At 34.0% G+C, this 19,220-nt stretch overlaps 2 protein-coding genes across 15 annotated transcripts in view; one reads left to right on the top strand and one right to left on the bottom strand.

The window, feature by feature from the left end:
* The window catches only part of CIP2A (cellular inhibitor of PP2A), a 33,309-nt gene extending 23,801 nt beyond the window's left edge, over positions 1 to 9,508 (bottom strand). The window contains exons 1-7 of the mRNA XM_004455812.4: positions 9,340 to 9,508; positions 5,734 to 5,881; positions 3,664 to 3,776; positions 2,977 to 3,071; positions 2,291 to 2,387; positions 762 to 884; positions 462 to 607 (exon numbers count right to left, since the gene is read on the bottom strand). Of these exons, the coding sequence (XP_004455869.1) occupies positions 462 to 607; positions 762 to 884; positions 2,291 to 2,387; positions 2,977 to 3,071; positions 3,664 to 3,776; positions 5,734 to 5,881; positions 9,340 to 9,441 (824 nt within the window). The 5' untranslated portion in view covers positions 9,442 to 9,508. The remainder of the gene's footprint in view (positions 1 to 461; positions 608 to 761; positions 885 to 2,290; positions 2,388 to 2,976; positions 3,072 to 3,663; positions 3,777 to 5,733; positions 5,882 to 9,339) is intronic.
* Positions 9,509 to 9,558: 50 nt separating this feature from the next.
* The window catches only part of DZIP3 (DAZ interacting zinc finger protein 3), a 145,619-nt gene continuing 135,957 nt past the window's right edge, over positions 9,559 to 19,220 (top strand). For 3 of the 14 annotated variants that reach the window (XM_058295883.1, XM_058295894.1, XM_058295879.1), the window contains exons 1-2: positions 9,569 to 9,921; positions 16,755 to 16,877. The gene's annotated coding sequence lies outside the window, so the exon portion shown is untranslated. Of the gene's footprint in view, positions 9,922 to 16,754; positions 16,878 to 19,220 lie in introns of all 14 variants that reach the window. The other 11 variants (XM_058295892.1, XM_012524194.3, XM_058295895.1 and 8 more) reach the window with 8 other exon arrangements.

The raw sequence follows: 19,220 nt of genomic DNA, 5'->3' as shown, positions 1-19,220 counted from the left end.
AAATATGTACTTCCATTTTACCTTATGATATGAGCAAGACACTATATGGAAACATTACCAATTTTTAAAAAATTAAAACATTAAAAAAACCCACATAACAAAGATATACTAACATGAATGGTCCAATAATAAAAACATTATTTCAAACAGTCATATAATGATCAAGATTTAAAACTGAATTTGAATCAGATTACTCAAGATGCATATATTTTGGAAAATGGCAAACCCTAATCATGTAAGAAAAATATTGTAATACACAAACAACCTTGTTAAACTTTCACATTTCAAGCCAGGAAAGCAAAAAGAGGAGTTAGAAAGCATGCCAAAATAATTTTATTTACTATTTTGTCAATCAGAAGACTCGAAGTTTATGAAATCTAAGAAGGCAGTTTTATTTGTCACAAACACATCTTGGCAAAAAAAAAAAAAAAGTTTCTGAAATTTACTAACGAGTTTCATACCTGGTAAGATAATCAGCAATTTTAGGGTTCTTAAGGAGATCCATCAGTAGGTCAACTGAATACTTTCTTGTTAGTGTACCATCACCATTTACAAGAATATTAAATATTAACTGAAAAGTCTGATGAATGTTTCGGGCATGGAATAGCTTTAAAACAAATTAGGAAGAGGATATTACACAAAAATTTAAGTTTACAACATCCTAAAATATAAGAAAAAAAAACTTCTATGATTTTTAAAGCATCATAAATGACATACTTCAGATGAATTATCTTCATAAATAATTTAAAAATCATATTTACCTTATCTCCAACCTCCTCGTTCAATGTCAAACTGGATAATATTGAAAGTGCAAACACAACCACAGTTAAACTACTATGGGCCAAGAAGGTTATAAGAGTTCGATAAAAAGATTTCACATTACTCTAAGGAAGAAAAAAAATTTTTTACAAAAATTAGAATAAAAAATTATGTTTTATATTTTGGTTAAAAGTTTATCTTTTATTAAACATTATTATAACTCTATCAAGAAAAGATCATCTTTAAAAGATAAGTTTCATATAATGTTCTAAAGGGGAATTTATAGAGTCAGATATAAATATAAATTCCAAGACTATTTGCTATAATTAAAAGAATAGCTAGACAATAAAGCAACCTAGTAAAGGAACCCAAATGAGTAGATTAATTTTTGTCAAATTTTGTCATCTTAGAATAAATAATTCACTGAAGATAAATCAGGTTTTCATTTCTAATAGTAGTTCAAAAGGGATATAGGAGAATGGCAACAGAAGATCTATTTAAATACTGCAGGAAAAATTGTTGTAGAATTTGTTGTTTGTTTTAAGTTAATAAAGGCAGTATAATGAGAAACCCTCATGGTTATGGTTAAAAGCAAGAAGATATTTAACAAATTAGAGAATTTGTTTTTGTTACACTTTGGCATAGCAGTTAATTTTGTTGTAATTGCTGATTACCATTTAAATACAACTTAAGACATTATTGCAGGGGTGACTGAGATGGGTATATTCATATATTTCTGACAGTAGTTGAGATCGGTAAAATTTTAGTTGGTATAATTTTCCAAATAACAGGTTTATGGGCAAATGTTTACTCTTCATGATATTTAAGTGTATTTCTTTTTTTCAATTTATAAAAATACACATACATATACTTATATAGATAGCTGTCTTCCCTTTCTGTAAACCTTTTCAAATACTTCCATGGGTCAAAATAACCTCCATCTCCATGTCAGGAAAATCCAGCAAATGAACAAATTAGGTATTTGCTTAATGTAAAGTCAAACAAGTAATTGTGAATATTGCAGAGCAGAGGAACAGTTCAAAAGCACCTTAAAAAAAATAGTGAACTTTCTTAATTTACTTCTAAAAGTGGTTCAGCTAACTTCATTTGGGTGCCCTAATTTATCATAAGTACTGGTAGTTGATACCAGAGAATTATAGATCTTTTTGCTGGAGTTGCCCTTGATTTTGTGGAAATATAAGACTAAGGTAAATGGGACAGATTGCCAGTGATGTGCTTCTCTTATAGTAGTACAAAATAATTTAGCATTTCTTATATTATTCAATGGACAAATAATGGAATTGTATCCCTAATGCTTTCTGTATTTAACCATTGTATTAACCCTTAACTTATTATCTTAATACAACACAGACAAAAGTTGGAATACTTAGGTGTCAACCTGATTCATCATTAAGCTTTGAAAAAGTTCAGTTGGACTAGACAGGACAATCCTCCTTAATTTTTTTTTAAAGAAAAAATGGATTAAAAACACCCCACCACAAAGCAAGAAACATTTTAAAAGTAAACTTACCAAAGTCTTTATGTGTGTTTGAACAGAAAGATTGTGCCGACAAAGATTTGCCAACAATCCAAGACAAGGCATTGTTAACTCATCTTCAGAAGACTGACTGTTGTTTTATATTGGTTATTTTTGTTTAAAGGAAAAAAAACATTAGGTTAGTTCTCATCAACTCAAAGTGATATAGTAATTTATACACTAAATTTTTTTTGCCCTAGTCACTGCAGTAGTCACCTGCCTTCTTTTTAATAAGTAAAAAAAATCTAGTATGTTAAAAAATTATCTCATTGACATGTAGTCAAGTTCTGAAAAAGAATGATCATTTATTTCATGTTTGGAAACCAAACTGTCCTATTCAATTGCATCAAAGAAATATGAGAATAATTGTCAAATTATTGGCAATTAGCAACTGTGTTGCTAAATCAGTAATCATGAAGATTAAATACATTCAATTTCAGTTTCAATAATTGTTTCTACCCAAATAAACTGATTTTATAAATTTTTGTTATGAAAATAAATGTAAAGCTGCTTTATAACATTTGATCATTGAAATTATCTAAGAGAATCAAACAAGAGTCAGTCTTACTCAGTTTAAAACTTGGAGAAAAACATCTTCTAAAAAAATCCAACTATTACACGATTTTAATTTCAAACCATAGATTTGGTTACATGCTTAAGTAATAAAGTTCTATACTCACATATGATCTATCAGGAATGTAATCAATTCATCTATATTGGCACCGGAATGGAAAATTTTGATGTTATAAGTTAACCTCTGCAGAAGTTGAATGCACTGAGAATAAAATTATGAACATAAACATAAAAATATATGGTTTGCTCTGAAGAACTGATTGTATAGTGCATATCTCGAGCATGTCACCATATTAGAAGAGAGTTTAGGGCAAGAATTTTTCCAATTTTTTTTTTTTAAACACAAAGTAAGGAGGCTAAGAGCCGTCATAACCCAGTTCATACATCTCTCTATAATCTATTTCAAGCAGAACACTTTGTTCACTTAATTATCTTAAACTTGTATGTAGGCTGAAATACATGCTGTTTTTCATCAATTCTAAGATATCTTTTTTCACATTATATCTCTAAAATTGCATGTCAGTTTAATTAGCAATGTTTTTTTTTTATTACAACTGATGGCATTTTAGGTTCAATGAAATATGATAGGTGTAAGAATTTGAGTCTGTGCTAAATAAGACTATAGCTTCCTATTTTGGGGGGTATGTTTTTTCAGCAGATCGAGTCTAGATGCCAACTCAATTACAATTTTCATATGAAAAACTTACATCTCAAAATGCAGAAATCTTTTGTTTATATGTCAGTAGTAAGCAAGGAAGATGTTAAGTAACGGAGTATAATATGGATGTGCGTACCTGCAAAAACACTGAGTCGTTGTGGCAAGCACTGTTCCGACAAACCACTCCTGCCAGTACACTATTCAGATTATATGTATTCTGAAGACAATCTCTGGTTTCATTGTCTAAAGCTGTAAGTTAAAATAAAATGGGACCAAAATACATAATTTTTATATCTGGTCTCCATGGATAAAAGTTAAATACTTTTTAACTTATTTCATATTAAATGTACCATTATATTTTTAAAAATCACATACAGTATGGCTGTTTTATTTATAATATCCTTGAATTCAGAAGTTTAACCACAAAAATTTATGAGCTAGAAAAAGGGAAGGGAGTATGAGCTTTCTCTCTTCTTTTTCAATATACATATCATTTCTCTACATGGAATAAATTAATCTCTAGGAAGAAGATTTGTATTATTTATTTAAAAATTTACCAAGAAAAGATTGTCACTTTAAAATTTTTAAATATTTTTAAATGTTGAAAGTGACTACCATTATTGAACAAACTGTTGGTTGATATTAGAACTGGCAGAGCTTTTTTGGAAAGCAATTTAGTAATAGCTGCTAAACTGAAAACTGACCCAGAAATTCTACTGGGAACTTATCCAACAGAAATACAATAACATTCAAACAAAATTACATAAGAATGTTCATTACACTATTGATCCTGTAGCAAAAACTCAAGGAAAAAAAAGTGCCCACCATTACGGGAATGACTGCATAAATTATAATCTCCTATAATAAGATATTAGGAAACTATTAAGAAGATATTGATATGAAAAGATAACAAATATATGAAAACAAACAAAATTAAAAAAAAAAAACCCATTATAAAACATCTAGTGCTTGGTAACACCATTTTTGTTAAAAACAATACCAAAGATCTAAAATTTGTCATCACATATCTGGAAAGGCACACATCAAACTGTCAAGAAATTATTATCCCCAGAAGTGGAAATGATTAAGAGTGTTGGTGGTGCTGAGTAAACTTGTTCTCCATGGTCTAATTTGGTAGCCACTAATCACATGTGGCTATTTAAGTTTAATCAAAATTAGAGATTCAGTTCTTCAGGCCATTACCCACACTTGGAAGTACTCACTAGCTACATGTGGTTACTGGCTACTATATTAGATGTTACAGATAGAAAATGCTGTCATCATCACAGAAAGTTCTACTAGACAGTGCAGCTCCATGTTAATACTTTTGGATTACTGGAATTTTTTAATAAGAACATACTAATTTTATAATCACAGAGACCCTCCACCTCCCACCCCCTCACAAATAGGGAAAAAAGTGGCCATTAAATTAAAAATTAAAAAATAAAGGTAGGGGGACAGAAATAGATACCACCACATCAGAATTTTTATACTCAGTGCTAAATTCAATATCATCGGTCATGGAAGGATGGTTCTTTGATCACTAGCTATGACTTTTTTGAGTAGCATATTGTATATGACAATTTTTTTAAAAAATTAAAAAATAGGCAAGCATTTTCCAAACTGCATTCTTTTCTGAAGAACACTAAATCTTCTATGTGCTTTAGATTCCTTGGTCCAATAATTTTAAAAAGTGTTGCCTACAAAATTCCTTCATTCAAGAAATTCAGAATGCATAACAGCATTGAGAAATACTGCAATGAAGAAATCTTTTGAATGTGAATCATTCTGCAAGAGATTCTAGATATCTGCTCTTTAAAAATAATTAAATTCAGGGAAGCAGATGTGGCTCAAGTGATTGAGCTCCTGCCTACAACAAGGGAGGTCCTGGGTTCACTTCCCAGTGCCTCCTAAAGATGAGCAAGACAGCAAGCTGATGCAACAAGATACACAAGGAGGAAAACATAATGAGAGACACAACAAAGCAGGGAGCAGAGGTGGCTCAAATGAGTAGATGTCTCCCTCCCACATGCGAGGTCCCTGGTTTGGTTTCCAGTGCCTCCTAAAAAAGAATACCAGCACGCAACAAAAAAACAGACACAGCAAATGCAAATGAGGGGGTGGGGAGAAATAAATAAAATAAATCTTTAAAAAAAAATTAAATTCATACATCTTCCAAAAATGAGAAAGAAACCAAATACATTACCTAGTTGAGACAGCAAACTGATAATACTTAAGATCAGTGGAGCACTTATGTTTGGGTCTTCGAGTAGTTCTACAAGACAAGTCAAGCACTCACTTGGTAATATCTGATTTGATGTAAACAATCGCGTGAACTTCTGTCCAGAAATTACCTATAAAATAGGGATCAAAACGTTTTAGTTAAGAATTGGCAATCTTCATCTCTTTTCCATTTCAAATCAAAACTCAAGTTTTTCCACAGTGCTATTGTCACTCTCTTTCCCAATTTAGAAATTATACAACTGCTGTTTCTTTGCCTGGAAGACTACCTATCACTTCCTTCACTAGCTAATAGAATCATTCTGGTCTCAGTTTAAATTCATTTGCTTTAGGAAGTTTTCCCTAACTCTCTTCCCCCAATTAGATTAGGTTTGCCAATTACCCCATCTTATATTACATTATACTTCTATTTCATAAATCAGCAAACTTTGATTTAACAATGTTTATCCTTCCCACCACACTGAATATTCTAAGATAACATGGACTACAAATGTATACATTACTATATGTTTATTAAATAAACTAATTCTAGTATACACATTCTATATGTTTTGAGAAAGGTAAAATGGAATGTCAAAAGCAGTTAAATCAAAAGATAAAATTACTGGATTATTCCTTCTGCTTCCTCCCAAAGACAGGAACTGATAAGCAGACTATTTTAGCAATCCTCTAATCTTTTCTTTCTGTGCCTTCCTTTATTTCTTAACTCAGATGTCAGTTTTTCTTCTCTAGCTTTGTTGATAAGAGAGTTTTAGATAATCTGTTCTTAAGGAGTATGTTTTTTAACAACACAATTAAAGGCCTATAAGATTGAAAAGAATAGGTAAAAAAAATGAAATGGGGTAGGGAACCTTCTGAGCATTGTGCTTTTGCCTACTTAAAAAACTAGCCCTCTAGAGGATCAAGCCATTTTCTGCTTTAAACATAATTCCCCTCAGGACTGAGCCTGCATCTCAGTACTATAAGTATTCTAACCTGTAATAATTATTTATTACAAGGTGAAATAAAAAATTGCTTTACAACTTCTCCTCTTTATTCATATATGCTGAATTATTAGTGCAAACAGTTTATTTTAGTAATAACTAATTTATAGCACGTAGTCTGTCCTAGGAATTGTTACAGGTCCCTCACATATATTAACTTTTCATCTTCAAATGAACACCATAATGTAGGTGTTACTATTGTTTTTACAGAGAAGTAAACTGAAGCACACACTGAGACAGTGGTGCAATTGGGATTTATATCCAGGCAGCTTGGTTCCTGAATCGATGCTTTTAATTGCTGATATTACTGCTAGGAAATACCATCAAGAATGAGACCTGCTCAGCTCTGTTAATCTTAAAGAAATTCAAAACTCAGGTTCTACATGAGGCTATAAAGACAAACTAATGGCAGAAGTATAATGGAAAGAATAAGCTTCTTTCACATGATACTTACCTTTTGCATTTTTGCATTTTTAGATGTTGCTCTCATGAGGTCTGCACAAAGACATGCATCATTAAAAATACAAATTATCACCACCAAAAAGGTTAAAATTCAAATCTCTAAAATCAGCAAGGGTGTTTCAGGGATGAGTGAATGCAAATCTCATATTGTGGAGAGAAGGGTAAAATGGTATAACCTTTTGGAAAACTGTTCAGCAGTTTTTAGCAATTTCAACTAAGGCTGAACATAAGCCTCTTCTACAACCTAACAATTCCACTCCTCAGTATGTAAGAGAAATGTGTACATATGTCTACACATAAAAAGATTAATGTAAAATATTCATAACAATGCTATTCATAATTCTATCCAGAATGAGACATAACCCAAATGCTTTTTAACAGGAAAATGTATATAAATTGCTGTACATTTACACAATGGAATTCTACTCAGCAATAAAAAGCAATAAAGTACTGAATTTCAGATTATATTGCATGAAAGAAGCCAGATACAAAAGAGTAAAAACTGTATGAGTCCACTTATATGAACCTTATGGAAAGGGACAATGAAAAAACATATGGGGACTGGAAATGTTCTATCTCTATCTTGATACAGGTGGTGGCTGCATGAGTGCACACATGTGAATAAAAAATTATTCACTTAAAATTAATGCACCTCATGCACTTCACCTCATGCACTTCACAATGTATGTCATCTCTCAATTAAAACAAAAAAAGCCCCTAGTAGTATTAGCCTCAAACTGTGCTCCTCATACTCCTGTATCAAAATGCCCCAAGGATAGAAGAGTTTTCTGTAAACTTTTTGAAAGTTTGGGAACCCAGTATCTAGGAGTCAGTTTTAAGCCCCAATTAGCTTTGAAGTTTCTTTCAATTTATGCTAACATTGCACTCAGATTCACAACTTCCCTGTTTATTCCCCAAGAGAGGTAATGTTTAGACTAATATCTAAAATAAAATACTTAACTTTTAATTCTTAAACAAAACTGATAGACATACTTATCCTGTGGCTTCTAGAGTCCACCAGCACACTGCTCTATCCTAATTTGATAGTCGTAAGTACTTAAGAGCAAAAACCTTAACTAAATGAAAATAAATATATATATACACACACACACTCTGGATAGCATGAAGAGGAGCCCCAGCGAAGGTCAGAACAAAGATACATTTAATATACTACAGTTTCACCAAAAGCTGATGATGAACCATTCACTATCATCTTCTCTCTCTAGTATTTTGCTAATCTTTGGTATGTTAGCCTTTTATCATAGAGTTAATTTGCCAAGTAGAATAGGTTTTTAAATTACATTCAATTCTATGTTGGCAGAGTTGCAATAGAGAGAATTCCTAAAATAAGCTTTGATTGAGCTTAACTATTTTTTTTTAAATTAAACTGAGATTAACGTTTGAATTCCACAGTGCATAACAAATGACAGCAAGAGCTTCAAAATAAACAGGGTCACAGAGAAAAAAAGTGTGATTGTAATTTTTTCAAAGAAAATTTGTAACATAATATAATAGTGTAAACACAAATCGCTGGGATTTAAGAGAAAAAGTAAAAGCAATTCAGCATCTTAGGGAGTTAAAAATTTAGCAGTGGGATGGAGTGGGACATATGGAGAACCATTATATTTAATATTTATGTAATCTAAAGCTTCCTTAAAAATAAAAATAATTAAAAAACTGTTAGTAATATATTTTGGTAAGTAAACAAGATTATGATTATAATCTTGGAGAAAATTTACTTCCTAATCCATAGAAAACTGAAAAAATATTTTTCAAGTTCGAGTTCAACACGATTCACTGTATATTCATGCGAGGGCTCGGATTGGAAGGCAAAACAAAAACAAGAAGAAAAAGAAGACACAGGTCCGAGTTTTCTGCCATACCTACCAGAAACACTAAAATCCCAACTTCTGTCCCACTCTCCCTCGTCGAGCCTTTAGTGGACACTCAACCCCATTGCTGCAGACAGCTGACCGCGGCAAGCGGGAAATCAGGGCAGACACTCCCTCGTTTTTACTTTTACAGACCGTCAGCCCAGGGAGCGAGAGGCTGTTCTCTTCCAGGGCTGTGGCCGTCACACCTCACCGCCCCGTGAACCAAAGATTATTATAGACCGAATCCCTCACCTCCAAGTGCCGCAAAAGCTGGGTGGCGTTCGCCTCCGACTTAACGGCTTTGTACTGACTGATGGTTAGGAGCAAGGACTTCAAGCAGGCGGTGGAGTCCATCGGGACCGATCACAGTCCGCCCAAAGATCACCACCACACTCCACAGCTCGGGTCTCTAACTTTCGCCGCGCTTTTTTTTTTAATTTTCGGCCCCACCCCCTGGCTCCAGGAGCTTCCGGTTCCGGCCAGGTCCCGGAAGTTTCTAGGAACGCTGTGGGACGGGTTCTCAGGGAGGGATGGGGTGGTTTCGTTGGCCGAGGCACCTGGTGGGTCTGTGAAGGAGTTTAGGATATATCTCTCCAAACCCCCCTTTTTTCTGAACCCGCGACGTTTCCGCTTCGTGATCCGTGGAGACCAGAAATCTCGCGAGTTACGCGATTGCGGCTCAACCTGTGGAGGGGGCGATTAGGCGGCAGGGGCTTATTCATTTATTCGCTTTGTTTTCGTTTGTTTCTTCGGCCTTCGTGCTGCTTGGCCGGTTTTTCCTTTGTGCGTCATCCTCTACTTGGGAAGTGGTCGCTTCCCCCTAGTCTAGACACGGTGAGGAGCTCTGAGGAGAAGAATCTGGGGGACCTAGATTTTGAGGTGGCCTGGGAGGGACCTCAAAATTTGCCTTACGGCCACCCCCTCTACCCGGGAATGATTGCTTCTCAGAGTAAATTTATGGCCGTTGAGATTTTGTAACAAGTTATTCATGCCCTTAGGATCGTCTTGTCAAAATGATTCAAGAAATCTGCCTGCGGGTCAGGAGATAATAAATTACGCCTCAGGGTGTTTAGTGTCAGTTTTTGTAAAGTGAAGGTGTCTGTTTTTATCTTATATGATTGATTGTTTTTTAAATCTTGGTGTCTACGAAGATGGCACTGCTGTTGAAGTTTCTTTTACTCAGATATAATTAGTATATGCATGTATATATAATGAAGTGAATGACTAGATGGTTCCGGAGCGTTAAATTATGTTAATGTCGAATAAAACTTTGATAAATTTTAAGAATAGGGAACATGTCCTTTTAGCTAGATCATTCATCAGAAATCATGTTTTACCAATTCAAAGTATGTGTTTTTTTATCACTACATTTTTAAAGTCAGGACTTATTTTTATATTAAAAATTCATTTTTACTATTAAATCTGAAAGCTTAACATGATTTGGTTAATTGACCTGTAAAAACCATTGGATGATGAATGTATTCATGTGATCATTCTTTGAGTAAACAATTATTAAATGTATAACATGGGCTAGGAATTGCCAGTCAAGGTATAAAGATATTGTCTCTTCTGCCAGAAAAGGGCTGTGTAGAAAGGGAAATGTGCTATATAGATAGTGCATATGGCTTTCACTAAGTAAATGAGAAGCATCATGCAGTGATGATAAGAGTGGAGCCAGGCTGTGTAGATACAAATCCTAGGTCTGCCTTTTACAATGTGACCAAAGGCAAATTCTCATTGTGTTTCAGTCTCTTCATAGGATAAATAAAATCTAGCTAATAGTAATACCTGTTTCCTAGGGTTGTGCAGTATCTATTGAGACTCTGTATTGTGCTAGCCACTATTCTAAGAGACTAGAGTGTCAGTGAATATAATAAATCCTACTGCCATTGAACTTACATTCTGGTAGAAAGAGACACAATAAGTAAGGATGATGATATGTAATATGGAGAAAAAATAGAGTAGTTAATATTCTGGAGTAATGTGGCTGAGAAGAAGAGAAGATGGCTTTACTTTTAAATGGGGATGTTAGGATAGGCCTCATTGAGAAACAGCATTTGAGGAATTACTTCAAGGAGTTGATAAAGAGAGCCCTGGAATCTAGGAGAAAATGTATCCATGTATAGGGAATAATAAGGGCAAAGGCCTTGAAATGGGGACATAGCAATGTGTGCCAGGAACAGCAAGGAGACCATTATGGCTGGAGTGGAGAAAGCAAGGGGAAGAGTAGTTGGAGATAGAAACCATTATAATGTGAGTTAATCAATGTAAAGAGAACATTGGCCTAGCTTAAGTAAGTTCTTGTTAAGTGTTGGCTATTATCCTTGTTCATTTGCAAATGCAGTGATAAGAGTTTGATAGTGTTTTGCTTTTTCACCTTTAATGACAAGTGTATAATCATGACCCACATACTGGGGCTGTGGGGGTGGGGCGGGGGAGGATTTCAAACTGCCTGCTGAAATGCTGTCTTACATTGAGATCTTGCATTTTAATTTAAGTGGTCATGCAAATTTTGTGCTCTTCTCCGTACAGTGTTCATTTTAATATAAAATAATGTCTTTCTCAAGAAATCTTCACCAAAAAATGTTGCTTAGTAGGTTGTACCATGTTTGTAGCAGTGAGGAACCCTGGCATCTTTAGCCAGATACTTGCATATCCTAATTTGAGAAACACAGAGCCATGCTGTTAAACCCAAAGTAGGGTAGAGGAGGAAGAGGAGATGAAGCTAGGTCCAGATGACTAAAGGTCATATTAGCTTTGAACTTGGATTCCATCCTGAATTCAGTGTGATCTTTGTTTTTAAACTGGGGCTTCATCTAGTTAGATTTGTGTTTGAGATTGATTACTCTGGCAGCTGGATGGGCTTTTGAAGTGAATAAGACCAGAAGTAGGAGATTGCATAATTTGTTGTGTCTAAAGGATAACCAGTATAATGGTGAAGAGGTGACAAATTTGATAAATACATGAGGTAGAATAAGTAAAACTTACTGACTGAGGAGGATATGAGAGTGAGGAGAGAATGAGTCTAGAAGGGTTTCCGAATTTCTAAGTTGGGAGTTTGAGAGAATGTAGGCACTGCTGAAGTAGTTGAAAGTATTCAGGGTGTATATTATGTACAATGAAATTTTATATTGTTTATCATATAGTCTTTTACCATTCTCATTAAGTTTATTATTATTACATATTTTTTGTTACTGATTGGTGTTATTTTTCTCCATTTCTAATTTGTTATTGCTACTCTTAAAGATACTGATTCTTAGTACACCTTTCATCCCGCTAACTAAAATCTCATTAATTCTAATAGAGTTTTGCTTACTATCTTAAGTTTTCTAGCCATACATCATCGGCAAATAATGATTTCATCTCTTTTCCAATGATTGTTTTCTTACTTTATTACGTTAATGTTATCTCTCAAATCTAAGATAATCATGGTGATACTGAGCATTTCTGTCTGACTAATGGGAACGACTTCAGTGTTTTAACATTGACTATAATTTGTGCTATTGGTTTATGATAAATATTCTTTGTCATGCTCAGGAGATTGCCTTTTATATATGTTTTATTTAAAGATTTGCCAAAAATATTTGCTAAAATAAGGTATTGAAATTACTATATCTTATTTTCCTCTTTAAAATGTTAATGCAGGGGAGCAGGTGTACCTCAACTGGTTGAATGCCTGCTTCCCATGTATAAGGTCCTGGGTTTGATCCCTGGTACCTCCTTAAAAAACAAAACAAACCCACAAACAAATGAAAAAACCAACTGTCACTTGGGAGTGGATATAGCTCAGTGGTTGAGCCCCTGCTTACCATGTACGAAGTCCTGGGTTCAATCCCCAGTACCTCCTTAAAAAAAATGTTAATGCAATGGCTTAAGTTGCTTTTTGTTCTTGGGATAATAGCTAACACTTACTGAGCATTTACCATGTGCCAAGCACTGTTCTAAGGACTCTATACTTATTTAATATTCATAACAACCTGATGCAGTTGGTACTATTATGACCTTGTTTTTCCAGAAAAAAAAAAAATGGAGAGGGAGGTGAAGTAACTTGCCCCAAAGCACACAGGTAGAGGGGAGCAGATGTAACTCAAGTGGCTGAGCGCTTATTTCCTATATAAAAGATCCCAGCTTCAATCTTCTCTGGTACCTCCTAAAAACAAACAAACAAAAAAGCCAACTTTCATTGGGAGGTGGATGTAGCTCAGTGGTTGAGTACCTGCTTCCCATGTATGGGGTCCTGGAGTCAATCCCTGGGACCCCCCCCCCCCCCGAAAAAAAAAGAAAGCACAGGTAGCAATAGCAAAGCCTATATGTACTGCAGGTTTTTTCTTTTCTTTCTTTCCTTTTTATTTTTTTTTTAGAGCAGTTATAGGTTTCATATACACCTACCCCTTTTATTCCCCCCCAACCCCACCCCAAGTTTTCTGTTATTAACATTTTACATTAGTGTGGTACCTTTGTTACAATTGATGAAGCAGTATTATTATTATTACATTATTACCTATAGTCCATAGTTTACATTAGAGTTCACTATTTGTGTTGTACAGTTCTATGCGTTTTTAAAAATTTTATTTTGGTAACATACAACCTAATGTCACAGGTTTTAATTTTCTGATATTCAGGATTTTATATCCTTATAAGTGAAAACTTTTCAAGTTTTTTCTTTATTTTCTCTTTTGGCATTTGGATTATATGTTACTTTTGAAAAATAAATTGAAGTATTTCTGTCTTTGGTCTGTGCTTTGGAATAATGAGAATCACTATAGGAATCATCTGATCCATGTAGGCAATATAGAACTGACCTATAAAATTCTAAGGCTTGGTAGCTTGTTTATTTTTAGATCTTTAGCACATATTTGAATTTTGCCTGTAGTTATTGATGTGTTTTTTCCTAGTTTATCTTGAGTTAATTTTGGCAATATATATGTTTAGCAAACCAACTGTTTCTCTGGATTTAAAAATTTATTGATATAGAATTTCATACAATATTCCAATAATTCTCATAGTCTCTTCTTTGTATAAGTATCCTTTTTCATTCTAATGTTATCTGTTTTTTCCTTAGTTGGAGTTTCTAGAGGTTTGTCCACTTTATTCAACTTTTCAGCAATCAACTTTGGTTCTACTTATTAATTCTCTTTTTTTCCAAACTCACTAATATTACTTTTTTTCCTTTTTTTAGGAGGTCCCGGGGATTGAACCCAGGACCTTATACATGGAAGCAGGCACTCAACCACTGAGCTACAGCCGCTCCCCAGTGAGAGTTGAGCTTTTGTTTGTTTGCTTTTAGGAGGTACCAGAGATCAAACCCAGTACCTCATACATGGGATGCAGGCATTCAACCGCATGAGCTACATCTCCTCCCCACTTTTTATCTTTATTAGTGTGCATTCATATTTTTCTTTATTTTATTACTTTTAAAAATTTTATAGAAATTGAAATTTTACTACATTTCCATAGTATTTAGTATATTTTCATATCATATAATTCCATTTATTTTTCATAAAGACATTTGTTTTATGCAAAAAAAAATAAAAGAATTGCCTTAATTTTTGAAAAACAATTATGGAAAATAATTTTTACCAGTCAGGTAAATTTTTTTTAATTTATTTTATTTTGTTAGCAATAATGCACAGCATACAGAATTCCCATACCTCACCCCTCCACCAACACCTTACATTGTTGTGGAACATTTGTCCCAGATTATGAAAGAACATCATCAAAATATTACTGCTAACTATCATCCATAGCTTACATTTAGTGTATTTTTTTAAACCACCCTGTTATTAACACCATGAATTTGTATTGTACATTTGTTATAATTCATGAGAGAACAAATCTCATATTTGTATTGTTAACCACAGTCTGTTATCTACCACATGGTTCACTGTGTTATACAGTCTCATGCCTTGTATAATCCACCCAAAGTGTATACTCAGTGGCTCTCAAATTTTATCACAGAGTTGTGCTGTTGTCATCTCAGTAAATTTTAGAACATCGTCCTTAGTCCAATATTGGACTGTCTTAGTCCAATAGAAGAATTCCCATACCCTTCTATTATTGACTGCAAGGATTGATATAGTACCTTATTTGATATAAGAATATTATAATATTGTTGTAACTATAGTCCATAAGTGTCATTAATTGTAGTTTTCCCATGTGTCACCATATTCTTACCATCCTGTAATAGTGACATACATTTATTCTAGTTCATAGACCATTCTTGTGTTTGTACCATTAACCACAGTCCTCATCTACTACCTAGTTCACTGTGTTATACAGTCCCTAGATTATTCTCTAGTTTTTTTTCAATTGATGTTTATGTTCTTAGAGTGCCTCTTTCAGCCACAATCACGTTTATAAATCAGCAGTGTGAGTTATACTCACTATAATGTGTTGCTATCAACTGTATCCATTTAAATGCTAGTTTGCTCATCAAGTGTGTGCTGAGTGCCAGGCACAGTCCTTTTTCAATGAACTTATAGTCTCTTGAAGAAATAGACAAACTAGAATAAGTACTAGTAAGAAAAATAGAGACTACTGTAAGAGTACATGTTATTTTGGGGGGTAATATATTAAGTACCCAATTCTTTTATTCTTTAAGGTTCAGTATAACAATTCCTCTACTCTGTAAATTTTTATTTGTAGGTCTAAATGATTATTTACATTTGGCATAGGTATTTTTCCTAATTTATAGTTCAGGAAACAGTCTTAAGGGTGTTAAAGCTTGCTCAGGATCTCACAACTCAAGTATAGAACTGTTTAGCTCCTTTATTTCTTCTGGAAAAACCTAAAAAGAATACTGAATAGTAAAATGGAAAATTCTAATCTCTGATAACCAAAATTTAAGTCATATGAAATGGGCTGAATGAGGATGTGAATTATAGTTTTATCAGAACTACAACATTTGTAGAAGGCCCGATGTTGTAAAATGAGAATTATGCCAGGAATATGAACACACAGGACTAGTAGTCCATTTATTCATTCACTCTATATTTAATGAATGCTTGAATGCTAGGTACATTCTAGATTCTGGAGATACAGCAGTGAATCAAATAGGCAAAAATATCTGCCCAAATAGAGCTTTCTTTTTAATGAAGGATATAGACAAGAAACGAGATATGGATGTAGTAATAGGTGCTATGGAGGAAAAAAAAAAGGCAGGGAAGGGACAGGGAGAATCATGGAGTAGGGAGGGATGTTGCAGTTTTAGATAAGGTAGAATATTAATCAGTTTTGCTGTATAGCCAACTACCTCAAAACTTGGTGGTTAAAACAATAAGCATTTATTTCTTAATAGTTTGCAGATTGACAGCAGTTAGTCCAATTTGGCTGGATGGCTTTACTTCAGCTCTTCTGTGGAGAGGGGGAGATATCCTGAGCTTAGTTTTGGTTATATTCAGATGTCTATTAGACATCCAGGAGGAGATGTTGGTTACGCTGTTGAATGTACTATTCGTTATTAAGGGAGAGGTCAAGACTAGAGATAAAAATTTAAAGCCTCGAGACTCAATAATGCAGAGTGAATGTGGACAGGAAAGACATGTCCAAGAATTAAGCCACAGGTTGGAGAGATATAGAGGGATCAGCAAAGGAGACTGAGAAGTAGCTGTCAGAGCATACTTGTGCTATTTTGACCCCATGGTCATCTTTGGGGATCTGTCTTTTAGCCTATGGGTGACCTACTCACTTCTGCTAAAGGAGGGCTGTAGGTTGGCAGAGAAGGCAGTCTTAATCCACACACCACTTGCTGTCTTTACTGTGGCCTTTGGAAGCCTCAGGGAATGCATAAGGTGGGTGAATTAGTTTTTTCAAATAAATATTGATTGTTTAAAGCGTCTCACATGATGTTCTGGGCACAGGTGATACAGCAGAGGGATTGAAAAACAAACAAAAAAACATTCCTGACCTAGTGGGGCTTACATTCTAGTGGGGACATGAGGCTAAATCTAATGCTGGAAGATGATTCAATAGAAGTAAACAGGTAAAACAAATGTTTTATTGACCTGGTCCCAAACAATCATGGCAAAGAAACCCATTGGTAGGAAACTGGCAAATAGGTAGGCATGAGGTCATTGTAATAATGTGTCCCTACTATAGCTTAAACAATTCAAATAGTAATATTAAACTGATTTTACCCTTTATGGAAAGCCAGTAAACAAAGCCTGTATTATTAACTTTTACTTCCATTTGTCAAAAATGTTGCCTTTTTCTCAAAGCCAGGAAACCTAAACAGAACAAAATTAATTCTCCTTTTACACTTCTTATTCTTTCTGTTTCCTTTCCTATTATCAAGCACTAAAATTTCGCTAATCTCTAAGTGATTTGCCAGACCATAAAATTAACTTCCTCACTTGTAAACAAATTCCTTAATTTCCTTCCTATCCTATACATTTCCCAGAATTCAACTCCAGATTAAGGGATCCATGAACTTTTGGAGTATGTTTAATTCAGTGCTGACATAGCAAATCCAGATTTTAAAAATAGCTACCAAAATTTTGCCAGGTTGCATGTTCAAGACTGTTCACTGTAACATTGTTTGTAATAGCAAAATAAGTAAATATATGAAACAAAATAAGACAACTACAGGCAATTGAACTGCTTGTCAATAGTGGTGTGGTTAAATTAGATACGATATATGCACACAGTGTCATGTCATACAGTATAAAGAATACAGCAGATGTACATGGACTGATTTGTAAAATGCAAAGTGCTGATGTCGTACTTAGGCTGCTGTCTGTGCCATATGTGGTATATATGAAAAATAATTATTTTTTGTCCCATTTCTTAAAACTGACTACCATTCCATTCTATACAATAGCATTTATCCATCAAGGTAGAGAATTGGAAGAAAAGTGAACCAATTTTTCTGCAAACCTGAACAGTTAAATGATGATGATGATGATGACAGTGATGATAGAGGCACTTATACAGTGCTTACTATGTTCCTAATACTGTTCTTTTTTTCCAATATTGTTCTTATTACGTATTTTAAACATTTAATCCTACAATAACCCTATAAAGTAAGTCTCATCATTATCTCCATTTATCAGATGAAGAAACTGAGGCACAGAGATGTTAATTTCACACAAAGTTCCCCAGCTAGTAGTGTCAAAACAAGATATGAACCCTTTCTGAGTGGTTCCAAAGTTTCTGTGCTCTTATCTACTAATTTATGCTGCCTTTCAACTTCTGACATTGATGGAAATCTGAATATGGGATATTTTATGTCATTTTGCTTTCTCGTAGACAAATATTTTGTTGTTTGTGTTCAGTGGGGCAGGTAGGGGTAGAAGTGTTACTATTAGCATCTAGTGGGTAGAGGCCAGGTATGCTATTAAATATCCTACAATGCACAGGACAACTCCCTACAATGAAGAATTATCCAGCCCAAAATGTCAATAGTGCTAAAAATGAGATATCCTGGTTAATGTGTATAAGAAAAGTTCTCAATAATTGAACTCCTCTCCTGAAAAATACCAAGTATAATATTTTGTTTTCAAGCTGGTAAATGCTGAGAAAAAGTGAGCTTTATTTTTACTGTTTTTATTTTTGTTTTTTTTTTTAATACCAATATTTCCTTTTTCTGTCTGGCATCATATAACCTGCATGTGACAGAGTTGATAAGGGTAAATTTGAATATCTGTTCATATATTCAGATGTGAACTTGTTGGCAAATTAGAACTTCTGAGTTGGTCAGATGACTCAGTCAAGATGAACATTTGAGTGGATTTAATAAAAATGTTCTAATCAGTTTAGGGAAGTCATAAGTAACATAAGGTAAATGTTTAAATGAATGATTAAAAGATTATAAATGAGTGCTGTGCCTACTTTAAAGTAAGGTACAGCTTTGAAAATGGAAAAGAAAATTTTACAGTGGAAAAATAAGTGTATTATAATTTTAGTAGATAAGAGGGAAAAGTGGGAGCTAGGAGTTCAAAGGAACAGTAAGAGAGGCATTTTATTGTTTTACCAAGATATGGACAGCGATACCTTATTTTTCAACCAGTAAAGCAGCATTTTGATTTGTAGAGAAAGGTGTGCTGTAAATTGACACTGAACTCAGCTTGTTCTGAAATCAATCAATCAGCCAGAATTTGAATAGGCTCTTTGGGAAAAACAGTCCCTCTGTTCCA

This window comes from Dasypus novemcinctus, chromosome 4 (genome assembly GCF_030445035.2).
Source record: "Dasypus novemcinctus isolate mDasNov1 chromosome 4, mDasNov1.1.hap2, whole genome shotgun sequence".
Taxonomy (NCBI): domain Eukaryota; kingdom Metazoa; phylum Chordata; class Mammalia; order Cingulata; family Dasypodidae; genus Dasypus; species Dasypus novemcinctus.
Note: the sequence above shows the minus strand (reverse complement) of the source record. Positions and strands in the feature narration are given on the sequence as shown.